Raw genomic sequence first — 27,461 nt, 5'->3', positions numbered from 1 at the left:
CACCAGACAGTTCTGGTAGCAGAACATGGAGTGCTAGAGTGATCCGATGAGTGTCCCTCTAGCTGGGTGTCATGTAGCGAGCAGTAGCCCAGCTAGGTTGCTACAGAGGGTGGTGTATGAAATCCTTCCCTAAACTGTTAGGGAATGATCCAGAATGTCTGTAACCTCTGTTACAGAACATCTCCCTAATCCCCATCTGTTAATGATTGCTTATAGTGGAATGGCAGGGACTGCTCATATACAAATCCAATTGCAGTTTAATCCTCTTGGTTCTTGTCCTCACTAGTATTTTGTGGCATTAAGTCCTAAAAGTTATCTACCTGTTCTTTTTAAAGTATCAATTTGAAAAGTGATTTAGTTCTGTTTGACTTTGTAGTAGGAGGGCAAGGAAAAAAATGCTTCTTAATTAACTTTCATCATACTGTGTCTATTTATTTAGTCCTGTCGTTCTTTCAGATAAACAGCCCTGATCTTGTCAGTCCTTCCTAATTCAGTCATCCTTCTTGACTAATAACTTTTGGTGTCTGACTCAAGGACCCTTTACTATCTCCATATATTTTTTAGATGTGGAGGTCAGAGTGAGCTGGTATCCATGGCATTGACTTTTATGCTGGCTTTTATGCTTTTATATTATAATATTTAAAGTATTTCATTTTTCTTGTTCTTTTTGGGAAGATTCCAACTTTTGCTTACTGTATTTGTGCTGAACAAAATTCTTGATCTGTTGGAAGATGGTGTGACAGGCTTTCCTGCATTGAACTCTCTTATTATGTTGCTGGATTTTATTTCTATCTATTTTTTGACAATAAGTTTTGTAATATGGTAATTTACACTTGTGTTGGTTTTGCATGGCCTGTTTTTTGGTAGTGGGAGGGCACAGAAGTGGCTTCTGTGAGAACCTGCCAGAAGCTTCCACCATGTCCAGCAGAGTCATTCCTGATGGCTCCAAAGATGAACGTACTGCTGTCCAAGGCTGGGCCAATTAGAGATACATATTTAAGAAGAAAATCAAAACAAAGTTGGGGAGGAACATGCAGGTACCAAGGGCAGTGCAGAAGGAGGGGAGGAGGTGCTCAGGTGCCAGAGTGGAGATCCCTCTGCAGACTGTGGTGCAGACCGCGGTGAAGCAGCTGTGCCCCTGCAGCCTGTGAGGATCCACAGGCAATGTAGAGATCCATCCATAGCCCATGGAGGAATCCGTGCTGGAGCAGGTGAATGCCTGGAGGAGGCTGTGATCCTGCAGGAGACCCAGTGGAGAGAGGGGGCCCTACTTCCAGGCTGGAGAAGCCTGTCCTTGGAGAACTGCATTGTGTGGAAAGAGAGACCCACAGTGCAGCAATTCTGGGAGGGCTGTTGCCTGTGGGATGGACTCACACTGCAGCAGTTTGCAGGGAGCTGTTGCTCATGAGATGGAGACACATAGGAGAAGTTCACAGAGAACTGTGTCCCGTGGGAGAGACCCCACAGTGCAGCAGGGGAAGGACTCATCTCCCTGGGCAGTGGTAGAAGCCTTGGGTGATGAACTGACCATAACCCCCATTCCCTGTCTCATTGTGCTGCTTCGGTAGGAGGTACAGCTGGGAGAGAGGGAGGGGTGGAGGAAAGGTGTTTAAGGGGTATTTTTACTTCTCATAATCCTGCTCTGATTTTGTTTGTAATAAATTCACTTTATTTCTCCAGCTGAGCCTGATTTGCCCATGGTGGTGTTTAGTGAGCGATCTCTCCCGGGCCTTATCTCAACTCACGAACCCTTTGTTAAATTTGCTCTCCTCTGTCCCGCTGCAGAGGGGAGTGAGTGAGCAGCTCTTGTGGGTGCCTGGCATCCAGCCAGCATCAACTCACAACAACACTGGTTTTTTAACCAGTGTTTCTAGTCTAAGTCAAAAGCTGGACTAGATGTTGGGATCAAGAGATAGGAGTAAAGAAAAAGCCACCACTCATCTTGGGTAATTGCCTCTGTTCTGTAACAGAGGTATCATTGCCTCAAGTATTTGGGAGTTTTTCATTTATTGTCAACAAATGATTGTGCCGTACTTGGAATGCTCTGTTGTGAGGTCATTTTTCTTTCAGACTTTGTTCCTGTGTATGTAGAAGTAATCACATGGGATTTTTTTTTCTCTGATCATTTCAGTGGTGTGTTTGCAACAGGCTGAGAAGCACTATTTAAATCTGGTAGCAAATAATAAAATTTATTAACCTGACACTTTTTCAGAGAAATTCCTGGTACTTCTTTAAGACAACCTAAGACCTTTTATCCCAGTGCTTCCTGAGCTCAGACTGGCTCCTCAGTTGCAGTAGTGCCTATTCGGGTGCTTTTTCCCCTGAAATTCCACTGAATTTCTGCTGAGGTGCAATGTTTTAATGCCCCAAAATAGCAACTAATGATAAGAGCTCAGTAAAAACAGTGCTTAACATACCAAAGCAATTTTTCTTCTGGCCTAGAAACATTTAAGAGAATTCAGTTCTTTCTGACCACCTCAGATTATCCCTTTGTCCCAGTATGGAGTCTGTCTCTCTGTATTTTGCTACAGAGTTTCTAGCAGCTGAGCCTCCGATGCTGCTCACCAGGCTGTGGCTGCAGAACCCATCAAGGAGGAGTCTCTACCAAACACTTTTTTGTTAGGTTTGACTACAGTATCAACATAGCAGATGTTGTCAAAGTAAATAAAATAACCTCAGTAAATTGTCTGCAAAGCCCAACCTGTTCCACACAAGTTACTTTAGTCTTACTTTATTTATAGCTCCAAAGTCTCTCTGAAATTACCATTCTGTGGCTTTTCCCAGTGAGTGGCACAAACACCTGAGCAGCCAAAGTTGCAAAGGTGGCTTAATAGTTCCTTTTAATTTTTAAGTAATTAGCTCGGTGAGCTAAATGCTGTTCTTTTAATAAGAGTTAGAAAATACTATACAAATTCTGCTCCTGCTTTCCAGGGGGCTTTAGTTTAAGGTACACTGGTGTTTGAGCTCCTGTGTTTTGAAAATGTGTGGCCACTTTCTGAGCATGTGAAGAAGCTCATCTGAGTTGCAGCTGAATCTAAACTCTTCTACTGGCTCTCACAATCCCTAGCAGTGCTGAGATAAACCCATTTTGGGATTCTTCTTTGCACTGTTTTTTAAGAGGAGGGTGTACTCCCTCTTTACTGAGAATGTTTTTGTGTATTTTAAGGTTTTCTTTCTCAGCATTAGCCTTTGCCTGTTTGTCTGTCTATTCCCCTCCCCTTCCTCTCCCCCCAGTTTTCATTTTCAATTATTTTTGTTTATGTTGAACTTCTGCCTGCTCAGCTGCAGCAGAGCTCAGTTTTGGCAGCCCGCCTTGTGGTGTGCAATCCTACAACTTCTGCTGCTGAGCAGCATGTTGGAAATCACTTTGAAATAAATCCATGTTGGACCAAAAGCAGCATCTTTGTTGTTACCCCCTCAGAATAGTTTGGTGCTATAATTGGAATTCTCATTTGAAGTAAATAAACATGATGTCAGATCTATAGACAGATCTGGATGTGCAGTCAGTGAGAGAGGGATGTGTGCATACAGCCCTCTCTCTGGAAGAGAGATGCATTTGCAAAGCATGCATGGCACTTCTGATGCCTTGGGGCAAGTTAGTGCTGGAGGGTAGCCCCAAATCCCCATTGGGCTATCTTGAGGTCTGTCAAAGGAAATGTTTGCTTCAGTGCTGCTCTTGACATGAATGTGGCCATAAGCCTTGTGTTGTTTCCATTCTCTTATTTGGAAAGGTAATACTCAAGCAAAAATAGGAGTCTGTTGATCCACCATGCTACTGATGCTTTACGAGTCCTTGGATGGCATGTAGGAAGGGAGATGAGGCTGTGGGCTTTCATGGTTCCCTCTTGTGTGTAGGCTGATCACTGTGCACAGTCTAGGATTTCCATTTCAACAAGGATATGGAGGAAATTCAAAGAAAATTGACAGGAATAGTCAGAGCAAGGGTATGACTGAGAAAACCACTTCTGGTAGAGACAGTTTGGTAGGTAAATAGAGATTTAGAAAATTGCGGGTTGGTTAGAGAGCATGGGTAGAGAAGGATGGTTTCATGGCTTTTAGTACAGAAGGCAGCATGCTTCAAGTGCAACTGCTAGGAACCAGCTCCACAGCAAGGAGGAACTCTTTGCAGGAGGGTGATAGAGATGCCAAAGGCTCTTGTGGGAGACTGAGTTAATGTAGAGGAAGATATTGACACATGAAAGACACACATAAGCATCTCAGAAATTGTGTTGAGAATGGTTTGGAGCCCAGAGAGGCATGTGCTAATACACATGGACATTGGTTCCATTTCTAGCTTCAGATATCCAGTCCTCAAGACTGTTTAAAAGGGCATGGTCTGATGGAGTGTCATGATTTGGCACTGGCCAGATGCCAGCCACCCACTAAAGCTGCTCACTCATCCTCCCCTGCTGCAGGTGGACAGAGGAGAGAAGATTTAACAAAGGGTTCATGAGTTGAGATAAGGACCAGGAGCAAACACTCCAAGGGCTCAAATTAGAGATATAAAGTGAATTTATTGCTAACAGAATCAGAGCAGGATAATGGGAAGTAAAATACGCCCTTGAAAAAACCCACCTTTTTTCCCTCCAACCCCTCCCTCCTTCCCACCGGCAGCACAGGGGTAGAGGGGTGTGGGAGTTTGGTCAGTTCATCACCTCTGATTTCTCTCACTGCTCAGGGAGAGGAGTCCTTCCTCTGCTGCACCATGGAGTCCCTCCCACAGGAGACAGTGCTCTGTGAGCTTCTCTGACATGGCTCCATCTCATGAGCAGCAGTCCTCCCAAAACTCCCTCACTGCAATATGAATCTGTCCCACGATTCCCTCCCAAAACTGCTGTGGCATGGGTGCCTCTTCCACAGGGTTCAGTCCTCCAAGGACAGGCTGCTGATATTCTTCATTGCAGACAGGGCAAGGCTATGTACACTTTGTTCTGGCCCAGAAAAGCTGTTCATATCCTCTTGTATGGTGTGATTCAGTAACTTGAAATTGTTTTTTTCCAGGGCTTTGAAATCTGGGCATTTTTGCTGCAGGCTGCTGCCCATTTTTCCCCTGTATCCTCATATTTGGTTTTGATTAAAAAAAAATAAGATCTCCTGAAACCTGGTTGCATTAAAGTATGGTGTGTAAAAGCAGTGTTTAAATCCACTTTGTACTTCTTTAATTGAGAAATGCCTACAACGCAGAGACTTGAAATTGTTTTTTCAAGCCAAGCACATGGTTGCTGTTTGTCTGTCACACCAGCAATGGTTCCAAGTGTTTTTGTGAATTCAGTCAAATACAGTCTAGTGCAAGCCAGAAAAAGCAAGGGATGAGAAGGTACTGATGAGATAAATGTGAGGTGGGGAAGACCTGCAGCACAGCTCATTTGCAATCAGCATCTTCCCACTTCCCTGTTGTCTGCCTGTCCTGCAATGCCAAAGGAGGCAGAAAGACTTTGGTTTGAAAGGATGCTAAAAATGGGTGTAGAAAGCTGTCAAGGCTACAGAGACCTGTCTGTGGTGGTGGCAGAGGAGGAGTATGTCATGCCTTGCAAGCTTCTGAGGAACGAGCCATTTAGCACAGCTTGATGGGAATGGGGTGATGGCAGCGTTTGAGATTAGATGGGGGAGTAAATGATGGATGAACTGCATCACCCAAAAAACACTATACAGCTGTCATGGCTGTGTCCTCAGGATGAACAGCTGTTATAACAGTGTGTAGTTATCCCTACACTGTCCCTTTTTCCTCCCCAACACTTTGCTTCCCATTGCACTCCTGTTGCTCAGTGATGCAGTAGTAACTATGAAAAAAGATGAAATGGCAGAGATTGCATTTAAAACATAACTGGAAATCCTTTTGATTTTTGCTGTGTTTTAGTTGGTTGTTTTTTCTAAGAATCACTTTTCATTTCAGTTTCTCTCTAAACATCCAAATGGGCTTGTGCATTTCTTGAAAATAATAACATTACTGAATCAGTGAGGTTTTTTCCTGCTGCTTTATCTGACGAAATTCCTTCTTCTCCTTTAAAGTATTAGTGATTCATATCCAAACATTCCTGAGGAACTGGGAATATTGGTACTGGCATTGGAAAAAAAAAAATAAACTCCAGGAAGAGGCTTACTGGCTTCTTCAAACATTGAATAAACCCACAGCTTTCAGAATTTATAAGATGAGCCTTTTAGAATTGGGTCACTTTCTATATTGCCTCTTTTTGATATGAAAGAGGGGTACTTTGGGGACCTTGCTGAATTGCTTGTCCTAGAAAGGTGCCGCAGGATTTGTGCCAGACTGCTTTTCCCTGCAGTGGTCTGCAGAATTCAGTGTCTGGAAGCACAGTAGGGGTGGATACAGAGGTAGTTTTGTTCCTTGTGATTTCTGGACCTCTCTCCCTGGTGGGACCTGTGTTCCCCTGACTGTTGTCCATGTGGTCGCTCAGCTCCTTATTCATTATGGTTTCAAAAGCTGCTGGCTGTCTGATATCATTTCTTATACAAGATCCAAAGATCTGCAAGCCCTCCATCCCACTAGAATCAACCCAAAGGGAGGCCCATAGTCTATGGCTTGACTTCACTTTGTGCTTCACTTTGGGCTTGCTATTTTAACCACTACTTCACAGATGAGTGATCCACTGCTTGGTGCTCTCAATCTGAAGGAAATCTGTTTCTGACATCACCTTAGGTGCAGTCCAGGTGTGAGGATGCTTTTTCACAATTTCCTGTGCAACAGTATTGCATAGAAAACTACAGAGCCACCTCTGATGCCTGGAAACTTGGGTAGGTGTGATTTTGAAACAGAGACTATGTGTGAGTGAAAATCATGGAACTGGGAGAAAACAAGGCTGAATAAGTTTTTTCTGTAACATTCCCATGAAATTGTCTAGACAAAATAATCTTTCCAGGCAGAGCAAAATGTACACAGCAAAGAAACCCCCAGATTTATACACCATGAATTTACATTTTACAGTAAACTTCTGTATTACATTTTTTATTAAATTGAGGACTCTTTAAAGTGATTATCTTTGAACATTTATACTTTTCTATAACTTGATCATTTTTGTACCTAATAAAATTCTGAAGAATTTGATGTGATTTCTTAGTGCTTAGAATTGTATTGCCCAGTATTGCCATTAAAGTAAGTTGTTTAAACTATTCAAACTCTTTATGCAAGTTTCTTCTCTTCACTGTTCTTCAAACCTAGATAAATTCCCTCTTTCCAGAAAACCTATTGTTGCAGAAGGCATATACTTCTGTCCCTGCCTGACTCATTTGCCAGCCTTTCCCCTGCCCAGAGGCTACAGACCTGTTCCTCATTTTGGTTCTGTTGTCCTACCTTCTAAAAGCAGAGTTGACACTGATTTCAGGCCTGATCTCTCAGGTTTTTATCCTGTCTGCTCTCAGAAACCGCTGAGGATCAAGATCATACAGCCTCTCTGGGCAAACTGCTCTACTCCTTGCCTGTCCTCATGGTGAAAAAGTCTTTCCAGATACCTGACCTGAACCTCAGTTAATTTAATCCAGCCTCCATCTTCCTTGCATTCTCCATCACTATCCAGTTTGTTTCTATATTAATTTATTTGCCTTTCATGCTGATCTCTGTGTCCAGTTATCTGTGGAATTTTCTCTGCAGTCAATATTTTTAATCAATTAGATCAGTCCATCATTACAGTGCACATCTTAAACCTAGAAAGAGCTGAATGGAAATTGAAATGCCTGTTAGTTTAATGAGATGAAAATGAAATACTTGACCAGAGTGTCCTTTCTTTGGAAGAGTTTGTTTTGTTTGGGCATGGGATCATCTGTGTCCTGGTTTCACTGTAGGTGGAGAAGGTGATGGTGACGAAAGTGAAACAGGAGCCCAAATGGTATAAAAATGAGGGGTATGAGAGACAAAGGCACATGTTTAATTTCTCAATAAGGCTGAAGTTTTATTCAAGGACTAGACGGATGCAGTTGGATCGGGCAATCCATAATACAAATCCTCTACCATCCTGAACAGTGACAATAAACAGAGTGACAATACCAGTTTAGTCTTTTGGAGAGAATAGCTTAGCATTTCAAGTAATTTAATTGTCTTTAATCGTGCAGTCAAAGTGTATCAATCAAGTGTGAAAAAGGGCTCAATAAATTTAATCATGAAACACTAAATTATGTAAGGATGATAGGTTTAATTTTGTCTTTTATTTCTTTTAACAACACAGAGAAATCTATTGATTATGATGCTCAGGTAATTCCTTACCAAAGTGATGAATTTAATGGCACATGATTTATTGTGTTTTCTACTTGAAAAATATGTTACATGTGCGAGAAAAAAAAAACAACTTTTGCTATTTTTTCAATTTTCACTAGCAATCTATTTTAAAATGGAATCAAGAGACACTCTTGTAAAGCTGGGCTCTTATATTATCCAGGGTCAGATTTCTTGGTCATTTTAAGCACAGTTGAGAATCTACCAGCAGTATTATCTCTACTGTCATTTTATTTCAGCTTTTTTAAGTATCTCTGCGTGTAAGTGTTTTAATGGAAGAACTTGCTTGTGATGTTTTGTCTTCAGATTTTTCTTCCTCAAGGGAAGCCTGTTAGTCTTTTAAAATGACATTATAAGTTGCTTAATAACCAGCTTGGGAGTTGGAAGAAATCTGTGAGGAATGCTGGAAGGAGAAGAGACCTTTTGAGGAGCAATTTACTAGCTGTTTGTGGAATGCTGAGTTAATATAAAGCTGTATTACTATTCTACCAGTGCTAATAATGCATAAAATTATTCTTCTGTATTGCATTTTTAAAATAATCTATGTAAGCATATCAGTCTTCACAACATCCTGTGAGAGAGATAACTATCAACGTTATTCTAATTCTCATTGTGTATTAAATGAGAATAAAAACTGTTTCAAATGGAGAGCTCAACAAGAGGAACACCGGCACGTTTCCTACTAAAAGTCCTGTAGCAGGTTTTGTTGATCATCCCATACATCTTTCTCAAGCCAGTTATACTTTACTTTTGCAAAAACACCTCTTATCATTCTAATTTGCAAATTTCCTATTTTGCTGAAAATTATAGAATGGCCCATGTTGGGTTCAATGTTTTGTGGAAAAGGAAGCCTAGATGAGGTTGTCTAGCACCCTGTCCAGTCATGTCTTGGAAACCTACAGTGATGAGATGGCTTTACCATGCCTCTGGGGAAATTATTCCAGTAAATGGTTGTTCTCAGTGTAAAAATGCTTTCTCATATCAAAGTGAATGATCTTGATAGGAGATCAAAATGTACTTCAGATGGCCCATAAATGGTTATACAGTAGATGGCTGCATAAGAGAATTGTATGTGTATGAGTCCATCTGTCTTCCCATGTGATGAAGGGAGACAGAAACCACTGTCCACTTGCTGTCCACAGGTTTTCTGGCTTGCAGCTTGCATTTTGGTTGTTCTCTCAGGCTTCTGACCATACCCAGCCATATTCCTGAACTTGAATCTCAAACTTAGGAAAAGCTACTGCATTTTTGTCAAGTTCTTGATTTCATTTAGCACCAATCCACATGATCAAATGGGGGTTTGGTTATGTAGGCAGTGTAGCTTGGTTATGTAGGCAGTTTAGTTAAGCAGAAGATGAAAATATACTTACTGCTCTAGTAAGAAGAATGGCTATTGACTTAGTACTGTTATAGATACACCTTATTGACAAAGGTCTCGATCTTGCAAGAAATTCAGCTGAACTACTGCAGAAGCATTGTGCAAAATCCTTTAGTGGCATGGGGAAGGAAGAAGCTTACAGTACCTTTAAAGTTATGAAATGTTAATTAGTGACTCACAATGCTGAGGTTTCTCTGGTGCTTTTTTGTATTCTGCATCTGCCTGGGTATGTTTGTTTCTGTGAACCATGTAAACTATGCTATTTCATGCATAAAAGCTTTGATTTAAAGGGCTCAAATAATTAATGGCTATACTGCCTACTCAACAACCTATCAAGCTATTGAAATATACTCTTTTCATTATATATTACCTTATTTTAATCAATTTCTAGCAAATACACTTAACTTGTATAGAACAAATAAGATTATTTTTAAAATTCTTTATGCATTTTTCTCTCTGTATTGCTGACCCAGCATGCCCCTACTCCACTACCAGCTCACACTGTCCTTTCTCCTCTTGGCTCCCCCTTCCTCACTGCAAAAGTGGGTTTGTTTACCGAGGCTCTTCAGCGATCAAAAATTCTCTCTTATGACTTCTTCCCCCTCACAGCCTTTGAATAACACTTCATCTCTAGATCTTACTTTAAAATTCTTGTTTTCTTCAGTTACAATGGTGCTTTTAATTGTAAATGGTGGTATTTAATAAAGATTACTGCTAAATGAAAAAATAATGATTTTATTTATTAATTTGGGGCCAATTAGACTCCCGAGTGTGATTCTGTGATTACTATTACTACTTTGAGTGAGACTTTAGTTCTGTGTTTAATTTTTTTAAGAAACATGCTTCTCTTCTCACTTGGGCTCCTTTAATAGTTGAATAATGATGCAATGAGTCATTTTTATATTAATCCACTCTGTCCAAGTCAGATCACAAATTTGGAAACTGTTTTACTGCAGAACATGCACTGCTGGGGATAGTCTGTACTGCAGACTTTCCAGGGATGGGATTGCTAGTCCTGTGCTCAACCTGCAAAGCCTCCCTTTTCTGGGGAGATGGCCAAGGAAGCAGTAGATTTATTCCCCATGTTTCCTATGCAGTGAATCTCCCTGTTACAGGAGAAAAGGAAAAAAAGGTTTATACACTTGATAGTCTTCTGCCATGGTTTGTGCCTCTAGGACTTTTTTCAGTACTGTGGATGGCATCAATGTCTGTTTCTTGAATCTTTTTTTGGACGTGTATTTCCCTGTTCATGGCCTAAGAGAGATCATAGTTACTCAGGCAGAAAGATTCAGTCCTGACAAGCTGTTTAAATCCACAATACTGTATGATTTTCAAAACCATTTTGGTCTGCCTCAGTTGCAAATTTAATTTATAGCTAATTAAAAAAAAAGTAGGCAAAAGGCAGAAGTCTTGGTGCTCCTTCACCTTTTACTTGCCTTTCTGTTCTTTTCATTTGTACATATATGTCCTAAAGATCCTGTTCCCTGCTACTCATCCATGAGGCACTCATGAGATTCTGACTTTGAAATTTCACTTTCCTTTGTTCTGTAGACAGTGGTAGGCATTAGACTAAATCAAGGCATGTTCAAAGAAGGTTGTGTCTTTACTCTGAAAGTTTAATCTCCATTTTCAGAGGAGATTTCCTATGTGGTATGATTTGCCAGCCAGTTTTATCAACAGATTTTTTTTTTTCCCCAGAACTCTTTTACCACGGCCCTCCAAACTTAGCATGTGTTTTTTGAGAGTCTTGACAACTTTAAAATTCCAAGTGTGAAAGTACAGATTCAATTTTCTAGAATCTTGGCTTGCTGTTTGTCTGACTTGTGTTCCTTAAAAATAACTGAATATGAAGGTTCTTAGTTCAGCCTTTTTTTTTTTTTTCTTGAGGTGTTAGACTGCAAGTATTTTCTTCAGAACTTAAGAGAGGATCTTTGATGATAAAGACATAATCAAAATTTGGTTAATACTGCCACATGCTTTACCGATTCTGCTAAATGAGAGCTTATTATGCTACAGCTGCTTAACTTCCTTCAGCAAGTGTTAAATGCACTCCTTTCTTATTTCAAACTTCACCTGTCTTTCATTATGACAAATTTAAACTTCCATTTAAAATGATACCAATTACTTTGGTGAGTTTCTTAATAAAATTTGCAGTAGACATTCCAGTAAGAATTATGTGTGCCTTCATTTGACAAACTATATAATATGCTTTTCATTTTATATCTGCTTCTTACTTGAAAATGCCTCATTGGATAATTTCAATCTGTTTTCTCTACCAAATCACCAATTAAGAATTTTAGATTACATAGGATTGGAGGGGAAAAAAAAAATATAAACCAGACCACGACATGTGACAGTATCATCGTCTGTTATTTTCCATCTTACCAGAACTTGACTCACCTACTGCCGAGCTGAGATTTATATCCGCAGCCCTTGCTTGGCAGTCAGTCTCTAAAGGACTCTGAGGAGAGCTCCAGTGAAGCCTTTGCCGGGGGCTGCAGAGCCTCCTTCCCAGCTGCCAACTCTGAATCCCAGGGGGGTGAGGAGCAATGCCTGAATGAAGCGAACCTCTGCTCATATCAAACTTGCTACATGCAAAAGCATGTAGCAAATCCATGCAGTGGCTCCAGCCTGCAGACCTCTGCGCATGTTAGTTGATACACAGTTATCACCTTTCCGGCCAGTCCTCCAAAAATTGTGTGTGCAGGCTGCATTCGTGAGTAGTTTCGCATAGTTCAACATTCTTCGGTTTCTCTAATTTCAGAAATCTATAAATCAGACAGCTCAAGGGTAGGTAGCTGGTAATATCAGGCTGCCAGCATAGGCCTGTGTGGCAGAATTACCTGTTTGTTGTAAGCCTTATTTCCATTTGATGATTTACTCCCTAATTTTACAGGAAACATTTTAAAATATATAGACATATTCTAGCTGGAATTTCACTTCTGATTATGATCTTACTCTAAGGTTTAATCTTATTTAGTCTGCGCACGTAGTCTTCAGTGACAACTGTTTGGAAAACTGTTATTAACCCAAAGATGCCTTTTAAAATTACATATTCCAGCTGGCTTGCAGGGAACACACCAATCAGTTGGTGAACTTGCATAAAAACATGCATTTTGAGATAACCAGTTCAGATCCAGTGCTAGACGAGGGCTCTGGGAGGGTGAGGAGGTGCAATTTTCTTTATCCATTAGAAAGCAGTCAAATTTTGAAAGCATTTATCTGTTTTGAAGCTGCATCATTAAAAATTGGTGCTCAAAATAAAAATCTCCCTTGCTTCATTACATGGACCTTGTAATGTAAATATGTGGTGGCCAGTTGAAGTCGTAGGGGCAACTGAAGGTCAGACACTGATGCCTTAACTTTCCCCACTGAGTGAATGCACTAGAGCACTGATGGGTGAAGAAATATTCCACATGTGGGAGAGCATTAGAATGCATCTCTGTAAGGGCTTGGCTTTGAGAAGATGGTCCTGAAATATTAGCAAAAAGAGGAAAAGTTTGCAGTGCTTTGAGAATCTAAAATGTAAGTTTTCGAGGAGAAGAGAGTTCCAGATACACAACCTTGATCAGAAAGATCACATGATATAAAGAAAATTGTAGTTGTCCAGTTAAAGTCAATCAAGAAATGTCTGTAAAAATGACATGGTAAATTCTCTCTTAATGACTTGCATACCAAATTACCTCACTTTATATGTTACAGGAAGAGACAATTTCTAACACCCTGTGCTGCACCACCTGTGGTCTAAAATCAACATACGTGCTTTCTTCTCCTTTTTGACCATCACTATCAGCAAATATATTTAACTCAGAACTTTGCAAAAGATTTTTTGACTGATACATAAAAGTGGGTGAAAACACAGCTATAATTCTGTATGGCTGATTACTGCTGCATTTGTAGCAGAAGTAACTTAGCTTTCTTCACACAGCAAATATATTTGATCAGCAGTTTGATATTACACAGCAAGGTACTCTTTCTGTTGAGCAAAACTCAACAGAAAGAGTTGAGTTGAGAGTCTTTGTTTCCTGGCTATAAAGAAATTATAAACAAGAGAGATGGGAAGCTTAAAGTGTTTGGTATTTTAAAGGTGCTGCTATGGATATGCAAGAATCAAATAACAAATGTTATAGCATTGCCAACTCCTAGGAAGTTGCTCCATTGAGTTTCTTGTATGCAACTTCCCCGATAGCTCTGTCATCATATCTGGGACACATTCCTCTTTCTGTGGCCTCTGTTAATAGGATGACTAAGGAGAGAGAGAGCACAGCATAGGTTTCCTTAGTTCTGCTGATTCCTGCCTGTTGGTGCAAGTCAGAGCAGTATCCATGGTACTCCAACATATGTTGGGAGACTGCATCCAGGCACAATCAGGCCATTACTGGATGGGTGCACAGGTGGCCAAGGGCCAGCATTGGTTCCTCACCCCTTGACAGTGACTCTGAGTTGCTTTGCAGTAATTACAGCAGAGGACCTGTATCTTTGGTACTGAAATCGAGGTGATTGTGTTGATACTTCTGTGAATCTGGGTGTGCTGACACGTCAACTGGATGCTGATGTAATTAATAAGCATTATGGCTTTGCTTCAAGTAGCTAGATCCTGAAATACTTCACCTCTTTTAATTGCTGAAAGGGAAGGTAGAGCTGAGGATTGTGAAAATCTAGAAAAGAGAAGAAAGGTGACAGCTCCCAGTGGGGAGAGAAGATTCTGCATGCTTGTGTCTCTGTATTAGTTGGGTGTTTGTACATACACAAATGCCAGTGAAGTGATGCGTGCTTAGACACTGTCATGTCAGTCACAGTTTTATGCCTTTGTTATGAGTGAGGTTAATTTTGAGGCTGTCAGTACAACATGGATGTGAAGACCAATGCGTTACCGCAGAATAACGGGAGAAAAGAATTGTGTGTGCAATTCAGATGGTTAATGCAATTGGAAGTAAACACAAAACATGTCTCTTCATTTTGGATATAGGTATGGAAAAATACTACAGAAGTGGAAAGTGGGTAATCATAAATTAACTGGATCAATTTTATTGGAAAAAGAGAGTGCCCTTCTCATTTCACTGTGGGTAGAAAAACCTTAACATTGGAGGGGAATGTAGATTGGTGTCATCCTAGAAGTAAGGATCTGCTTGTCCAGTGTGGGATGTTTGTGTTTAAGAAACCTATTGCTTTCTGGAACTGATGCTTCTATAAAGAAATTTCTCTTGGTGCTGGCCTCAAAGAGTCACAAAGATGTTTTAAAACACTGTTATTCTTCATCCTCTTTCTACTGGCCCCACGCTAGCAGTAGTCCCAGCACTTCCATAAAGATGTGCTACAGGACAGCTGTAATAAAAGAAGCTTTTTTATACTTTCATTTGCTGTTATATGAAAATGGACTAGACACAAGCAGGTGACAGCACTTAAAATCTAGTGCAGAAGTCTTCTACTGTCTAAAACAGTCATGTGAACAAGTGCTGGGTGTTATTTCCACCACAGAAGATATGGAAGTACCAGTGTAGCATTTGTAAACCTGCTTTCATGATAATCTAAAGACATTATTTTCTTAGAACCACCCCTTTTTATTCTAATCTTGTAATAGCCAAATGATTTATGTAGAAAATATAATTTGGCTTTTATGTTGTGAGCAACAGAAGAATGATTGCTTCTAAAGTGTTGCTTTTTAGTGAGATATTAATGGAGAGATAATCCATTTACATTTTTACAGCGGAAGTTTTGTAATGGTTTTGAGATTCATTTAATCTTTGCATTTGTGAAACAGCCTCTACTGAAATACAGCTGAAGTAATTTGCTGTGGAAGAATAAAGTAGTTTGTCAAAAAGAAAAATACTTGAGGTTCCATATAAAATCCTGCAGTTGAAATAATCAACTGTTTTTAAAATACTTCAAAAATATTTTTTCACAAGCTTCTTGTAAAGTAGACCAGAATTGTAAATTCCACATGCTATATTTTCAGTAAGGTTTGTGAATGCCTTTATGGGTAGATAGTGAGATGAATAAATATGGGTGACATGTTACTTTGTATTAATCTTCTCAACAGCAATTGTTTGCTTGTTCTGCCCTATCCCATTGAAATTCTCTTCTAGGTGACCAGTGTTTTGATCTGCTTGTGTCACACAGTCCAGCTGGAAAAAGCACCAAGACTGCCATTATTCTGTGCTAGAAGGGCTGTATAATTGCAGTATAGAGCAATTTTCATTTACTAATGAGTATTATGTTACTCTACTGTCTTGGCATTGCAGGAACTAGACAGTGATTATTTGAACTGCAGACAGTGCCCTGCTTATATGTTTTCTGCTGCTTAGGTAACCTTTGCAGAAGAATTGGAGCAGGGAACTGGGGAATAAAGAGGGACTGACAATGCACATCTGGTCAGGCAGCTTATTGGCAGTTGGTGATGTTGCACTTTGCAACCAAAAAATATAATACAGCTGACCAAATGCTTGGATGCTACAGCACTAATAAGGAAAGAACCTGGGGCATGAAAAAAAAAAGCCACCTGTGTGAGGGAATGTATCCCGATAGTAAAGTCTTGCTGCATTCTGTTTTTTTCAGATCCTTTGGAGGATGGGAACATTTTAAATTACAATAATTTGACTCACATGGCTAGCTCTGCACTTAGCATTGCTATCTGTTGTGTTTACGTAATTGGCTGTTGGCTTGTATATCCTGATTGTGTGTGCATAGGTGTCTGCGTAAATTGCAAACAAACAAAAGCAGGTGATTCCTTGACTTCCTTTTAGTATTCTGCTCCAGTACCTGTAAGAATTGGACAAATTACATGATGTTCTGGCATTATGCATGATGTAGCTGTGTGTGAACACTCAACCCCACAGCTCAGGGAGCTCTCATGGCCTCTTGTTATGTGATCAGTTAGTGAGCAGAGGACACATGCTAGAATTACCCTTTGCACATGTGGCTGTACAACTCAGGATTCTGGGTGGCTCCTTGAACAGCATGTACTTCTGAAAATGTAGCAGAGGTGGAAAAAACCTGCAGCTCAAGTGTGCTTCTCTTACTTGCACAGACTCCATGAAGAACTGGGGTAGCACACCTCCCTGTAAGAAAACGATCCAAAAGAGGCCTACAGGTTTTCTTCTTTTTTAATAAAAACAGATCTTATATGGCCCATATTTCTTAAAAGCTGTTACAGGCAGAGGCAAATCTCTGAAGTTCCTGCATCCTATATCAAGCCACTGGGCAAGGAAAAAGGGAAGGAGCAACTATGTATTTTTTAAATAGCTTAACAGAGGGAAAGTATCTTTTACCCAAATTTGAGTATTATCTGAAAGATGTTTTGGTATAGCCTGTTAAGTCAGTGGTTTCAAAACAAGTCCCCACTAGGTGAAATGGTTGCCTGGGCTGTAGATGGAGATCAGACAAGGATCACAAGATGGTTTGGATGTAAGACATGAAATACACCCTTCTGAGCAGCTGTGTGCAAGATGGACAGTGCTCTTTAGCCTCCTGACCCAATCCAAAGAGCTTTTCTAGTGAGGAAACATAGCTAGCAACATGTGACTGAATTCCTCGGTTTGCTCTGCTTGTGCATGTGGCTTTTGCTTTACCTATTAAGCTGTCTTTATCTCAACCTGTGAGTTTTCTCATTTTTACCTTTCCAATTCCTTCCCCCATTCCATCAGGGGAGTGAGGGAGTGGCTGTGTGGAGCTTAGTTGCTGGCTGGGGTTAAACCACAACAACTTGCAACCTTCGAATATAAACTTCCTGGCTAATTTTAGGGTGAATTCTACAAGGAAGATTATATGTCTCTGGAATGCATAATTCATTTTCACATTTAATACTTGTTCAGAAATGGAGCTAAAACTATTATCCTCAATGCTTAAACAAATCTTGTGAATCACAAAAAGATTCCTACACAAATGAGTTATGGAAAAACTATACTGAGTTAGAGATTAGTCTTCAGAAGTTACTTAGTTTTCTGTGGGGAAATTTACTGGCTGTTTACACTTTTATGAGTGACTTTTTAAAATAGAAGTTTTCTTAATTTGAAGACCAGATTTCAAGTCAAGGTCATTTTACTAAAAAGTGACTTTTAGATGGAGAAATAGTATATTATAGAAAAAAATAGAGTGATTCATAAAACAAATGAGGCTTAGTTGAGGTTGCTCTTGCAATTAACTATAGATTCCACAACTCAAGATTGTCCTTTTCAGAAAAGCAATTACCCTGTCATTAAGACAACCTATTCTGAATCCAAAACTTTTCTCTTTTCATCCTGAATTTCTCTGTCAAGCCCCTGTTCAAAGAGAACCTTCAAATGTGAGCTGTATTTAAGCAAGTGTAACCAGTAAAGTGAGTTAACCTGAAATGACTCCAGGGGGAATGGTAAAAGCAATTGTAGCAGTCTCTATATAAAATAAACCAGAAAGAAGAAAAAGAAATAACTTTCTACAGGGAGATCAATAATGAGCAGGACTCATGTTTTCTAAAGACCTTGGGAACCAGCCCATAACCTAACTTGTTAAATGCTGCTGACACTAAAAAGACTGATTTCTTTTTTCCCCAGAAGGCTGAAGGGTAGCAGACCTCTGACAATTAAGACCTTTAAAAAAAAATGTCAGTTTTGACATCCAAACATCCAAACCAAAGATATGCAGGAAAACTGTTACTTAGTCTGGAAAATCCTGTGATGAAATCCTTCACTTCTGGGCCTTGATGTTAGAGAAATTTAAGTCTATGCCTTTGGTCAACTGAAGAGAATACATTTCCCCTTCTCTGGGTCTAGTATCTTAAACTCCCTTTGAGCATATGTGATTCATTTTTCTGTTCTTTGAGTGCCCTGTGCAACATTGTTCCTTGGAAAAAACCTGTGAGAAGGAAAAGACTGTGAAGATGTGGTGTCCTGAAAATGGGAAATGTGGTCAATTCCTGAGCTTTAACAGACATTTGCTGTACACCAACAAAAATAAAATGTTTGGTAGAGTGTTTTCATTGGAGACAATGCTTTCAGTTTGCTGGATCAATCTGTGATGACAACTTGGGGAAAAGAAATTAACAGCATCTATCCAGGTCTTTTTGATTCTTCACAGTTTTGTTACAGGTAAGAACTTTTCTCATCTCATTAATGCTGCACATTAGATCTGCAGAGTAAAAGTGCTTTTTGGTCTGTTCGTTCCCTTTTTTCCTCAAAATGTTTACTGGTATCTGGAGCACAACATTACCTAAAACTCAGATGCTTGTTTTCCCTTTTAAACTCTGCATTTCTCCCATTCTGCTTTGGACTTGGTGAAGCTCTTCTCCTCTTTCTCTTTCTCTTTCTCTTTCTCTTTCTCTTTCTCTTTCTCTTTCTCTTTCTCTTTCTCTTTCTCTTCCTCTTCCTCTTCCTCTTCCTCTTCCTCTTCCTCTTCCTCTTTCTCCTTCCCTCTTTTCTCCTTTCTCTTCTCCTTTCCAGGCAGGCATATCAGAAACTAGTGAGTGGAGGAAAACTGTATTGTTACAGCCAAGATTTTCTTGCATCTGTACTCTACATATCCCTGGAAGATTAGGAAACAGCTTGACTATATTTGTTGTCAAGCCCTCTTTTGAAAGAAGTGATATAACAAACCATTGAAGAAAACTTGGGTTGCTGATGATCACTAGAAATGTTTACTAGCCTTAAAACTGCACGAGCTTATGGGGAATTGTGGTGTGTTCTGATGAGTGTATTTTATTAACAAGATGCTTCATATTTTAATGGGCTGTTTCTCTCAGGCATTTGAGGTGCTATTATGCTAGTTACTCAATTTTATGAAGTTAAACAATAAACATTAAAAGTAAAACCTCAGGAAAATTGCCAGTGTAAAATAGATCTGTCCCTCGGTAGTTTTCATTTACTTTCATTTTCAAAATGTTTTTCTTTCAGTTTACTAACATGTATTCTAGTAGTTTGAGCAAGGAAAGACAGGCTTTAATCTAGGCCTCTAGGTCTGAAGACACAGAAAGGAGTGATTTATTTTCTCCAGAGGATGGCAAGCTTTGTTTTCAGTTAACCCAAGCGTTTCCAGTATAAGGCCTGTCAGTGCTTCTGCACTTGAAATCTTTGTGATTAAACCATAGTGAAGTTGAACTTGGAAGTCAGGTCAGTAAAAACCCTAAATGGTTAAATTAGAGTAAATGGGTAATTGGTGTATGTTCTATGTTTTCTACATTACAGTAATGGCACCTTTTTGTGTTTATGAAAAACTTATGAAGTTTATGAAGTTGCTTAGCTTTCACATGCATGAAGCTGAGAGATTGCTTGTTTTGTTTGGGCAGAGCTGTGAAAGTAAATACATAGCCCAAGGGGCAAATAATGCCCATTAATTCCTTTTATTTTCACCTGGTGTGTGACCATGTAATTAAGTTTCAGGTTACCATCAGAAAATCCTATGCTGCCTGATTAATGTGAGTCTTTCAAAGGTGTAGGAAGGTGTAGTTATTTCTCAGGAAGGAAGAAGACCTCCCTTCTCCAAGGTGCATTGTAAACCATGTGGACAATGAGAGAAGGCAGGTTCCATGTATAATAAGCCCAAAATTTCTAGTCAGGAATCTCTCCTGCCTTGCAGAACCATTGCTTACTACTCAACTTATTAGCCCCAGGCACAAAAGGCTCAACTTTATGGCACAGATGGCTTTTCATCTGCCCAGAGAGCTAGGCTGATTTCACCCTTGGACCTGTTCTACAGGAGGCCTTCAAAAAGCATTAAGACCTGTAGGGTTTGGGCTCTGCTGTTGAATAAGTGCACTCCTCCCAGTTGCTAGTTTGCTGAAGACACGGTGCAAGTGTGTTTATCATACTGGTGCTTTCAAAGCAATGAGTGAATGTGCTTGTCATCATGTCTTGACTGTTTGTTAAAGTTATATTGCTTTGTAGACTTTTAATTTTCAAATGGTGTTTTAAAAATACTGAAAGAACCTTGAAGAAAGGATTATTAGAGGAACAGTAACCTTCCCTGTGGTCAGCAGCATTTCTGTTCCCCAGTCAAGCTGTTTAGGAGTGGGAGCAATGCAATGAACTGAGTATACAACCACCTCTCTGTGACTTGTGGCACTGGAGACAGAAGCACTTCAAACAGAGGACAATTTCTGACCACCCTGTGGGTGGCTGGGGCTAATGCCAGCACTTGCCAGGGACTGCTGTGCAAAGCAGTGACAGCTCAGGTCTCCAAGGGCTTGTTAACACCCAGCACCACCTGGGACAGACGAGTTGGCCCTGGAAGCAGGGACGTTGCATTCAGCAGTGTTGTTTCTGAGTGAATAAATCCATCTGGGTCTGAAAAGCTGACATGAGGCCAGCTCTGATGTCTCTCCATCTGTGGCACAGTTTCTTACGGCCCCACTCTTCCTGGGATCCCTTGATTTCAACTGTACCATCTGCCTCCTCAGTTTTGGGACTGAACAAACTGATAATGGCTGTATTTGCTTCTGTAGCCCAGTTTGGACATCTCTGCAGCCCAGATTAGTTGATCTCATGGGTCATGATCTTGTTTAATGCACAAATGTCCTGTATTTGTTTTGTGCCTTTTGGTTCTGACTTATTTGGCACATTTAGTAGAGATGGTCTTTATTTTCTGTGGCAGAACAGCAGTATCCTATCTCTAGGCCCTCAACCCTCAATCTGAAACTTTTTAAGTAGGGTAAGGATGAGGAGAAAGATCCTGACTGAGTGGAAGGGGAAAATCCAGCATCAGAAACTGGAAAGTGGTAGGGACAATTCCTCTGATCAATAGTTGAGATGATCAGGAGGAAAAACGACAAGCCAGCATTTCAGAACAGTTTGAAGCAGTAATGGGAGAAGCTGCATTAGAGTTAAATCCTTCAATACATTTGCTGCAGTTTTTCATCAACGAATGAAAAAGATGTAATTTAATGAGTTCTGAGTAAAGCAATCTTAGATGTGACTAAAAAAAACCCAAAACAAACACAATCATGCCAAAAATAGAAAAGGTAGTGGAGCCTATGAACACTTCCCAGTTCTTTGGACTTGTTCTTGGGTTGGTAGCTTCTTTCCTTCTTCTGTTTTCCTTACTCCCCTGCATCAGGCAGTGTTTGGGATCATCACCTTGTTGTCACATTTGCTTGGGGAAACAAATCTGTCACAGCAGTTTCCTGTCAATACCCTGTCTTGAGTTAGCAGCATGTGTCTAGCTCCAGCACTGTAGGATGATGCAGCTTTTGCTGATAGAAACCCACTCTTTTCATTATCTGTTGAAGAATGAACCACACGCTGGCATTACCCAGATTTGGAAACCAAGTGTGCTATCAGAAGCAGAATATGTAGCAATTCTTTGAAGTCACAGTTTCAGTCTGTGTATAGAGTTTATAACTTCAGATTTCTGTGGAGCATAAAATTATTCACATTCAGAATTAATTCTCTGATTTTCTGTGTTTTTCAACCCCACTTTTTATTTTTTAGCATTTATATATAAAACAACTAATATGGCATTAATATTTCCAATGTAGTGCTGTACCCATATGTACAAGGATCCCCACAGAGGGTTGTCAGTATCATTACTTTTTTCTGACCTGTTTCTTCATTCTCATTAGGAGTTTACATTGCCTGGTGTATTACTGATAGTGTCAGAGAGGGTAGTGGTTTGAGGAGACTGATTATGTAACAACTGTTGAGTGGCTATCTGTACCAGTTTGCAGAAATGTATTCCTGTAACAGGAATTTAAAATAGACTTGAATTAATCTACAGGATGAGGTGGTAGTATTGTTTGTAAGGTAATGTGTCCTAAGAACAGATACTTAAATGGCAATGACAAGCACTAAGGAAATGAACATGTTTGTCTAATCAGTTAATGATTATCACTGCACAGCTATAGTGTGAAAATGGTGAATGTTACCTCGGGAATAGCTTCATTGAGAGTTTTATCAGTTCTGCTTTCACCAAGATACGGAAAGCAGAGATTCAGTAAATAGGGCATGTGAGAGGACAGAAGCCAAAGAGGAAAATGCACATTCATCTACAAATGTGGATCCACATAAGTCTTGCTGGTTGTTTTTATGACACCAAGTTGGGCAGGAGTATTGATCTTCTGGAGGGTAAGAAGACTCTACAGAGGGACCTGGGCAGGCTGGATTGATGGGCCAGGGCCAACAGTATGAAGTTCAACAAGGCTGAGTGCAGGGTCCTGTACTTGGGTCACAACAAGTCCATACAAGCCCAGAGGCTTGGGGCAGAGTGGCTGGAAGACTGCCCAATGGAAAAGGACCTGAGGGTATTCATTGACAGCCAGCTGAATAGAAGCCAGCATGTGCCCAGGTGGCCAAGAAGGCCAGTGACATCCTGGTCTCTATCAGCAATTGTGTGGCCAGCAGTTCCAGGGCAGGGATTGTCCCCCTGTGCTTGGCACTGATGAGGCCACACCTTGAGTGCTGTGTCCAGTTTTGGGCCCCTCACTGCAAGAAGGACATTGAGGTGCCAGAGTGTGTTCAGAGAAGGGCAGCAGAGCTGGTGAAGGGTCTGGACCACAAATCCTGTGAGGAGGAGCTGAGGGAGCTGGGGGTGTTTAGTCTGGAGAAAAGGAGCCTGAGGGGACACCTTGCTTCCTACAATTAGCTGAAAGGAGGTTATAGTGAGTTGCATGTCAGGCTCTTCTCCCAGGTAGTAAGTGACAGCATGACAGGAAATAACCTCAAATTGCACCACGCTTTAGATTGGATATTAGGAAAAATTCTTCATAGGCAGGTTTGTAAAGCATTGGAACAGACTGCCCAGGAAAGTGCTGGAGTCACACCATCCCTGGAAGTGTTCCAAAGCCATGTAGATATGGCACTTAGCCGTAGCCATGGGGTATGGTTAGTGGTGGACTTGACAGAACTAGCTTAGGGGTTGAACTAAATGATCTTAGAGATCTTTTCCAACCTAAACAATTCTATTATTTTCTATTATTCTATATAGGAATTAATGTGGTTGCTATTTTTTAATAATCACTGTCTACATTGAACCATTCAGCTCTGTTTTGTATCATGTGAAAAATTCCTGCTGAAATAAAATGACCACCTGCAATTTAGCTGGAAATTTGGGCTTTTTAATGCAAAAGATCAATAAGAACATTCTAATTTGCATTACTTTTCAAAAGAGATGTCTTTTTAGGCCAACAAATGGGCTGAACAGAGAATAAGTAAACTGTGCACGTCAGCAGGTCTGAATCAATAGGCTCAAAGATTTGATGAACCACATCAAAACAGACAGGTAGCAATAGCTATGAAAGAGGCTCTGTGACACACTGTCAGTGGGTCAGTATAGTGGAATGTGAAGGATTCCTTGGGAATCAGCCTCTCGTCAGGCAAGACAGTTTAGGAGGCAGTCAAAATGCCATATTAAACTCAGCCAGCACAAATTTCCTCTTTCCTCAGAAATGCCAATTTCCCCCTTTCTCACAAACTCCATCCAGAACTCAGCCTGGAAGCAGTTCTGCTGGCCTAGGGAACCATGAGTAACCGAGCTGGTTCAGCACTCTTGCTGAAGACTGGGTCGGTACACGGACAAACCAAAAAAGTCATAGTCCCACTGTCAAGCTCTTGACTGACATATCTTTTCCTATTTCTGTTGTATGATCAATGCTTTAAAAAAGTGAATTGGTGGTATTTGGCATGACCCTTTCCCTCACTCTGCAGTAGAGTGAGCCGTTGCCTGGAACACCAGCTAACAGTCATTAACTTAAAGCAACAAATAGGATGCTGTCCCCCATGATGAGCAGGCCTCCCAAAATGGCTGGGCAGTTCTTCCCAGCAGGCAGGCAGACAGTGACTGAACGCTGTTTTTCCAAGGAGATTCATTCCATGGTGCTCCTGTTTGTTTCAGGAAATGTATGGTTTCACAAGCAATATCCAGAGAAGGTGCAATCCAGGAACGTCTTGCACAATTCCCTAGCTGACATGCTAGGATGCTTGTTTCAGCATCCTTTAGTGTATACCTTTCCTTCTGTTCTTAACACTTAAAAATCCATTTGTAAGGATTATGTTACCAGTACCCCTGCTGAGGAGTGACTGACTACACATAATACAATGCTGCCTGAAGAGCAACCAACAGCAGGGTCCTATTTTTGATAGCAGTTGCTGAAAAAAAGAAAGTGCAATTGAAAAAGTAGTCTAAAGACCAGGCAACTGAGAAGTAGACAAATTCTAAAATTATTTAAAACACTCTGAGGCAGAAGGAAGCTGAGGTGAAGTGAGCAGAGTGAAGAGCCAGGAGGCAGCAAGTTCAAGGAAAGATGGTCCAGGCAGAACTGTAGGAAATTTTCTGAATTCCCCAAGGGCCTTGGTTTAGCATCTTCTGCAGCAGTTTCTCTTGGATCCGGTCCTTGGCTCCATTCTCCTTTCCCTGCAGCGAATCTGGATATATCATATCAGTCTTAGCTTTCTGCAGAATTTACTGCTATAGGATTTTATACTGTCTCTTAGAGTGCAGTATGCACTCAGCTACTTTGCAACTCTTTCCCCTGGCCCAGCTTGATACTGAGCTGTCTGAAAACAGCAGCACTTTCCTCACCAGTGGATTGGCCCAGAATTAGAATCATAATAAAACAGAATATTCTGAGTTCAAAGGTACCCGTTCGGATTGAATCCAACTCCCAACCCTGCTCAGGACATCCCAAGAGTCACACCATGTGCTCAAGGGTATTGTCCAAACACTTCTTGAAGTCTGTCAGGCCTGGTGTTGTCACCATTTCCCTGGGAAGTCCATTCCAGTGATCAGCCACTCTCTAGGTGAAAAATCTTTTCCTGATAGCCAACCTAAAACTTCCCTGACACAACTTCAGGCCATTCCCTTGGGTCCTGTCACTGGTCACCACAGAGAAATGATCACCACAGCACTACAGTGCCTGCCCCTCCTCTTCCCCTCACAAGGAAATTGCAGGCTGTGATGAGGTCTCCCCTCAATCTCCTCATCTGCAGTCTGAACAGATAAAGTGTCCTCAGCTTCTCATACAGCTTCCCCTCAATGCCCTTCACCATCCTTGTAGCCCTCTTTTGGATGGTCTCTAAAAGCTTAATGACATTTTTATATTGTGGCACCCAAAACTGCCCCCAGCACTGGAGGTGAGGATGCCCCAGTGGAGAGCAGAGCAGAGCAGGGCAATCCCCTGCCTTGTCCAGCTGCAGTGCTGTGCCTGATGCACCCTCAGACACAGCTGCCCCTCTGAGCTGCCAGTTGCAGTGAATTTAGTTTGAATGTGATGAGTGCTGCAGGGCTGGCACAGCTGTGGGAAGGTGAGCTGTAGTCTTTGTTGTGCAGTCAGTGGTACCATCCTCTAGTAGCAAGATTGTTGAGAAAGATACCTGAAAAAATAATACAAATGTTGAAGAGGCTCCAGGAGGAGACTGACATTTAGCAAAATGTCTTTCTTTGAAGACTGACAAATTAATAAATGATGGAATCAAAACTGGAATCCTGCCGTGTAACTTCAGAGTTGGTGGCAGGAGCAGAGCAGCACTTTAACACTTTGCCTGAAGCGAGTGAAAAAAAGCCTGTCATGAGTTAAATGAGAAATGTTCAGGTCATAATTGCCTGGTGCAAATTTCTTATTTCCAGTAAACTGTAAACAGCCTTCAGACATAAGTGGCCCAGTGTTCAAGACTGCTAAGTACCAAAAGTTTTGTGGGTCAAGCTGTGTTGAGAACATAATGTGAAACAAAGTAGCAGGAGAGATGTCGTGAAAATGAATGTACAAAAAGAACACAGTCCTCTATCTTTGAAAGCCCACTCAAAAATATTTAGAGCTGCTTTTGAAGCAAAATACCAAATAATTGTATTACATGCAAAATGAGAGCATTTGATTTTGAAGCCTTTAAGACATAGCCAGAAGGGCCCAGGATGCCCTAAGGTAGTCCTGAGTTTTAATGTCAGCCTGTCTGTCTCAGTATGATATTACTGACCTGCCCCGTCTTGTGAGGATTAATTACTTAGTTTGCACTGCCAGTTTGAAGACATAAAGCACATCTCATGTCTCATAAGGTCTGCATTAAATGATTCAAGAAAGCTCTAAGCACTGGTTTGAGTTTGTTTTCTTTTTAAGTTGTCTGGCAGCACCTTTAAAATCTACCAATGTCTAACAAGATAAGTTTATTTCAGGCTGAAAGGAAGAGCAGGCTGTTTTGAGATGTTTTCAGTTCACTCAAGCCGTTTTAGTTTCCTATAGCTTTAAGTCATAAATTTATTTAGAATATGTTAATACATATTAAGTTTGTGAATGGACATTTGAAATGCTCTTTAAGTATGCTCTTTGACTGTGTCCTTAATGCCAAGAACTCCTCAAGAAAAGATTATCTTAACATGCAAACTTCAAACCTTTATACTTTTTTTTGCGTTCCATAATTTGGTAGAAAAACCCAACTATTCCTCCCAGCATTTTGAGGGGCAGTCATGCCTCTCAGCTGATTATCTGGGAGCTGCTGTTGGCTTCCAGGGACAGAGAAGAATCAAAGCAAGTAGGGCCCTGAATGTTATGGGGGCTATAGAATCTGTCCTAAAGATTAACATGAATCAAACTCTGGGGGGAAAAAAAAAAAAAAAGGGAGTGCAGATTTCAGAATTTGCAGAAGGGTAAAACACTGGCCTGACACTTAATAATCAGCTCATGCTCTTCTGAATTGGCTCAATCTCTTTATGAAATTACAAAAACCCACAATGAGCAAGCAAAGCGTCTCCCTAAACTTTGCTGACAGTAACTCATGTAGCTGAATACCAGCAGTACACTGAGAGACTGCCTTTGTTTCTTTATTGAGATGATTGACCTAAGGTCAATGGATAAGTTCTTTCCAGCACTCAGTCATGTGAGTGGTGGTCTGGTCTCCTAGGTTTGAGTGGAGCATTATTTTCCAAATGAGAGAGTTTCCAGTAAATGAGATATTTTGAGGTAATCTTTTC

General features: G+C 40.6%; 1 protein-coding gene across 21 annotated transcripts in view; it reads left to right on the top strand.

The window, feature by feature from the left end:
- FARS2 (phenylalanyl-tRNA synthetase 2, mitochondrial) overlaps nucleotides 1-27,461 on the top strand; it is a 231,587-nt gene that overhangs the window by 169,658 nt on the left and 34,468 nt on the right. Inside the window, exon 10 of one of the 21 annotated variants that reach the window (XM_053963830.1) lies at nucleotides 6,659-6,730. The exons of the other annotated variants lie outside the window; for them this stretch is intronic. Coding sequence (XP_053819805.1) covers nucleotides 6,659-6,716 — 58 coding nt within the window. The 3' untranslated portion in view covers nucleotides 6,717-6,730. Of the gene's footprint in view, nucleotides 1-6,658; nucleotides 6,731-27,461 lie in introns of those variants that run through there. 21 annotated transcript variants of the gene reach the window in all.

The sequence above is a fragment of the Vidua chalybeata genome, chromosome 1, assembly GCF_026979565.1.
Source record: "Vidua chalybeata isolate OUT-0048 chromosome 1, bVidCha1 merged haplotype, whole genome shotgun sequence".
Lineage (NCBI taxonomy): Eukaryota > Metazoa > Chordata > Aves > Passeriformes > Viduidae > Vidua > Vidua chalybeata.
The sequence above is the reverse complement of the archived record's forward strand: the minus strand, read 5'-3'. Positions and strand labels throughout refer to the sequence as shown.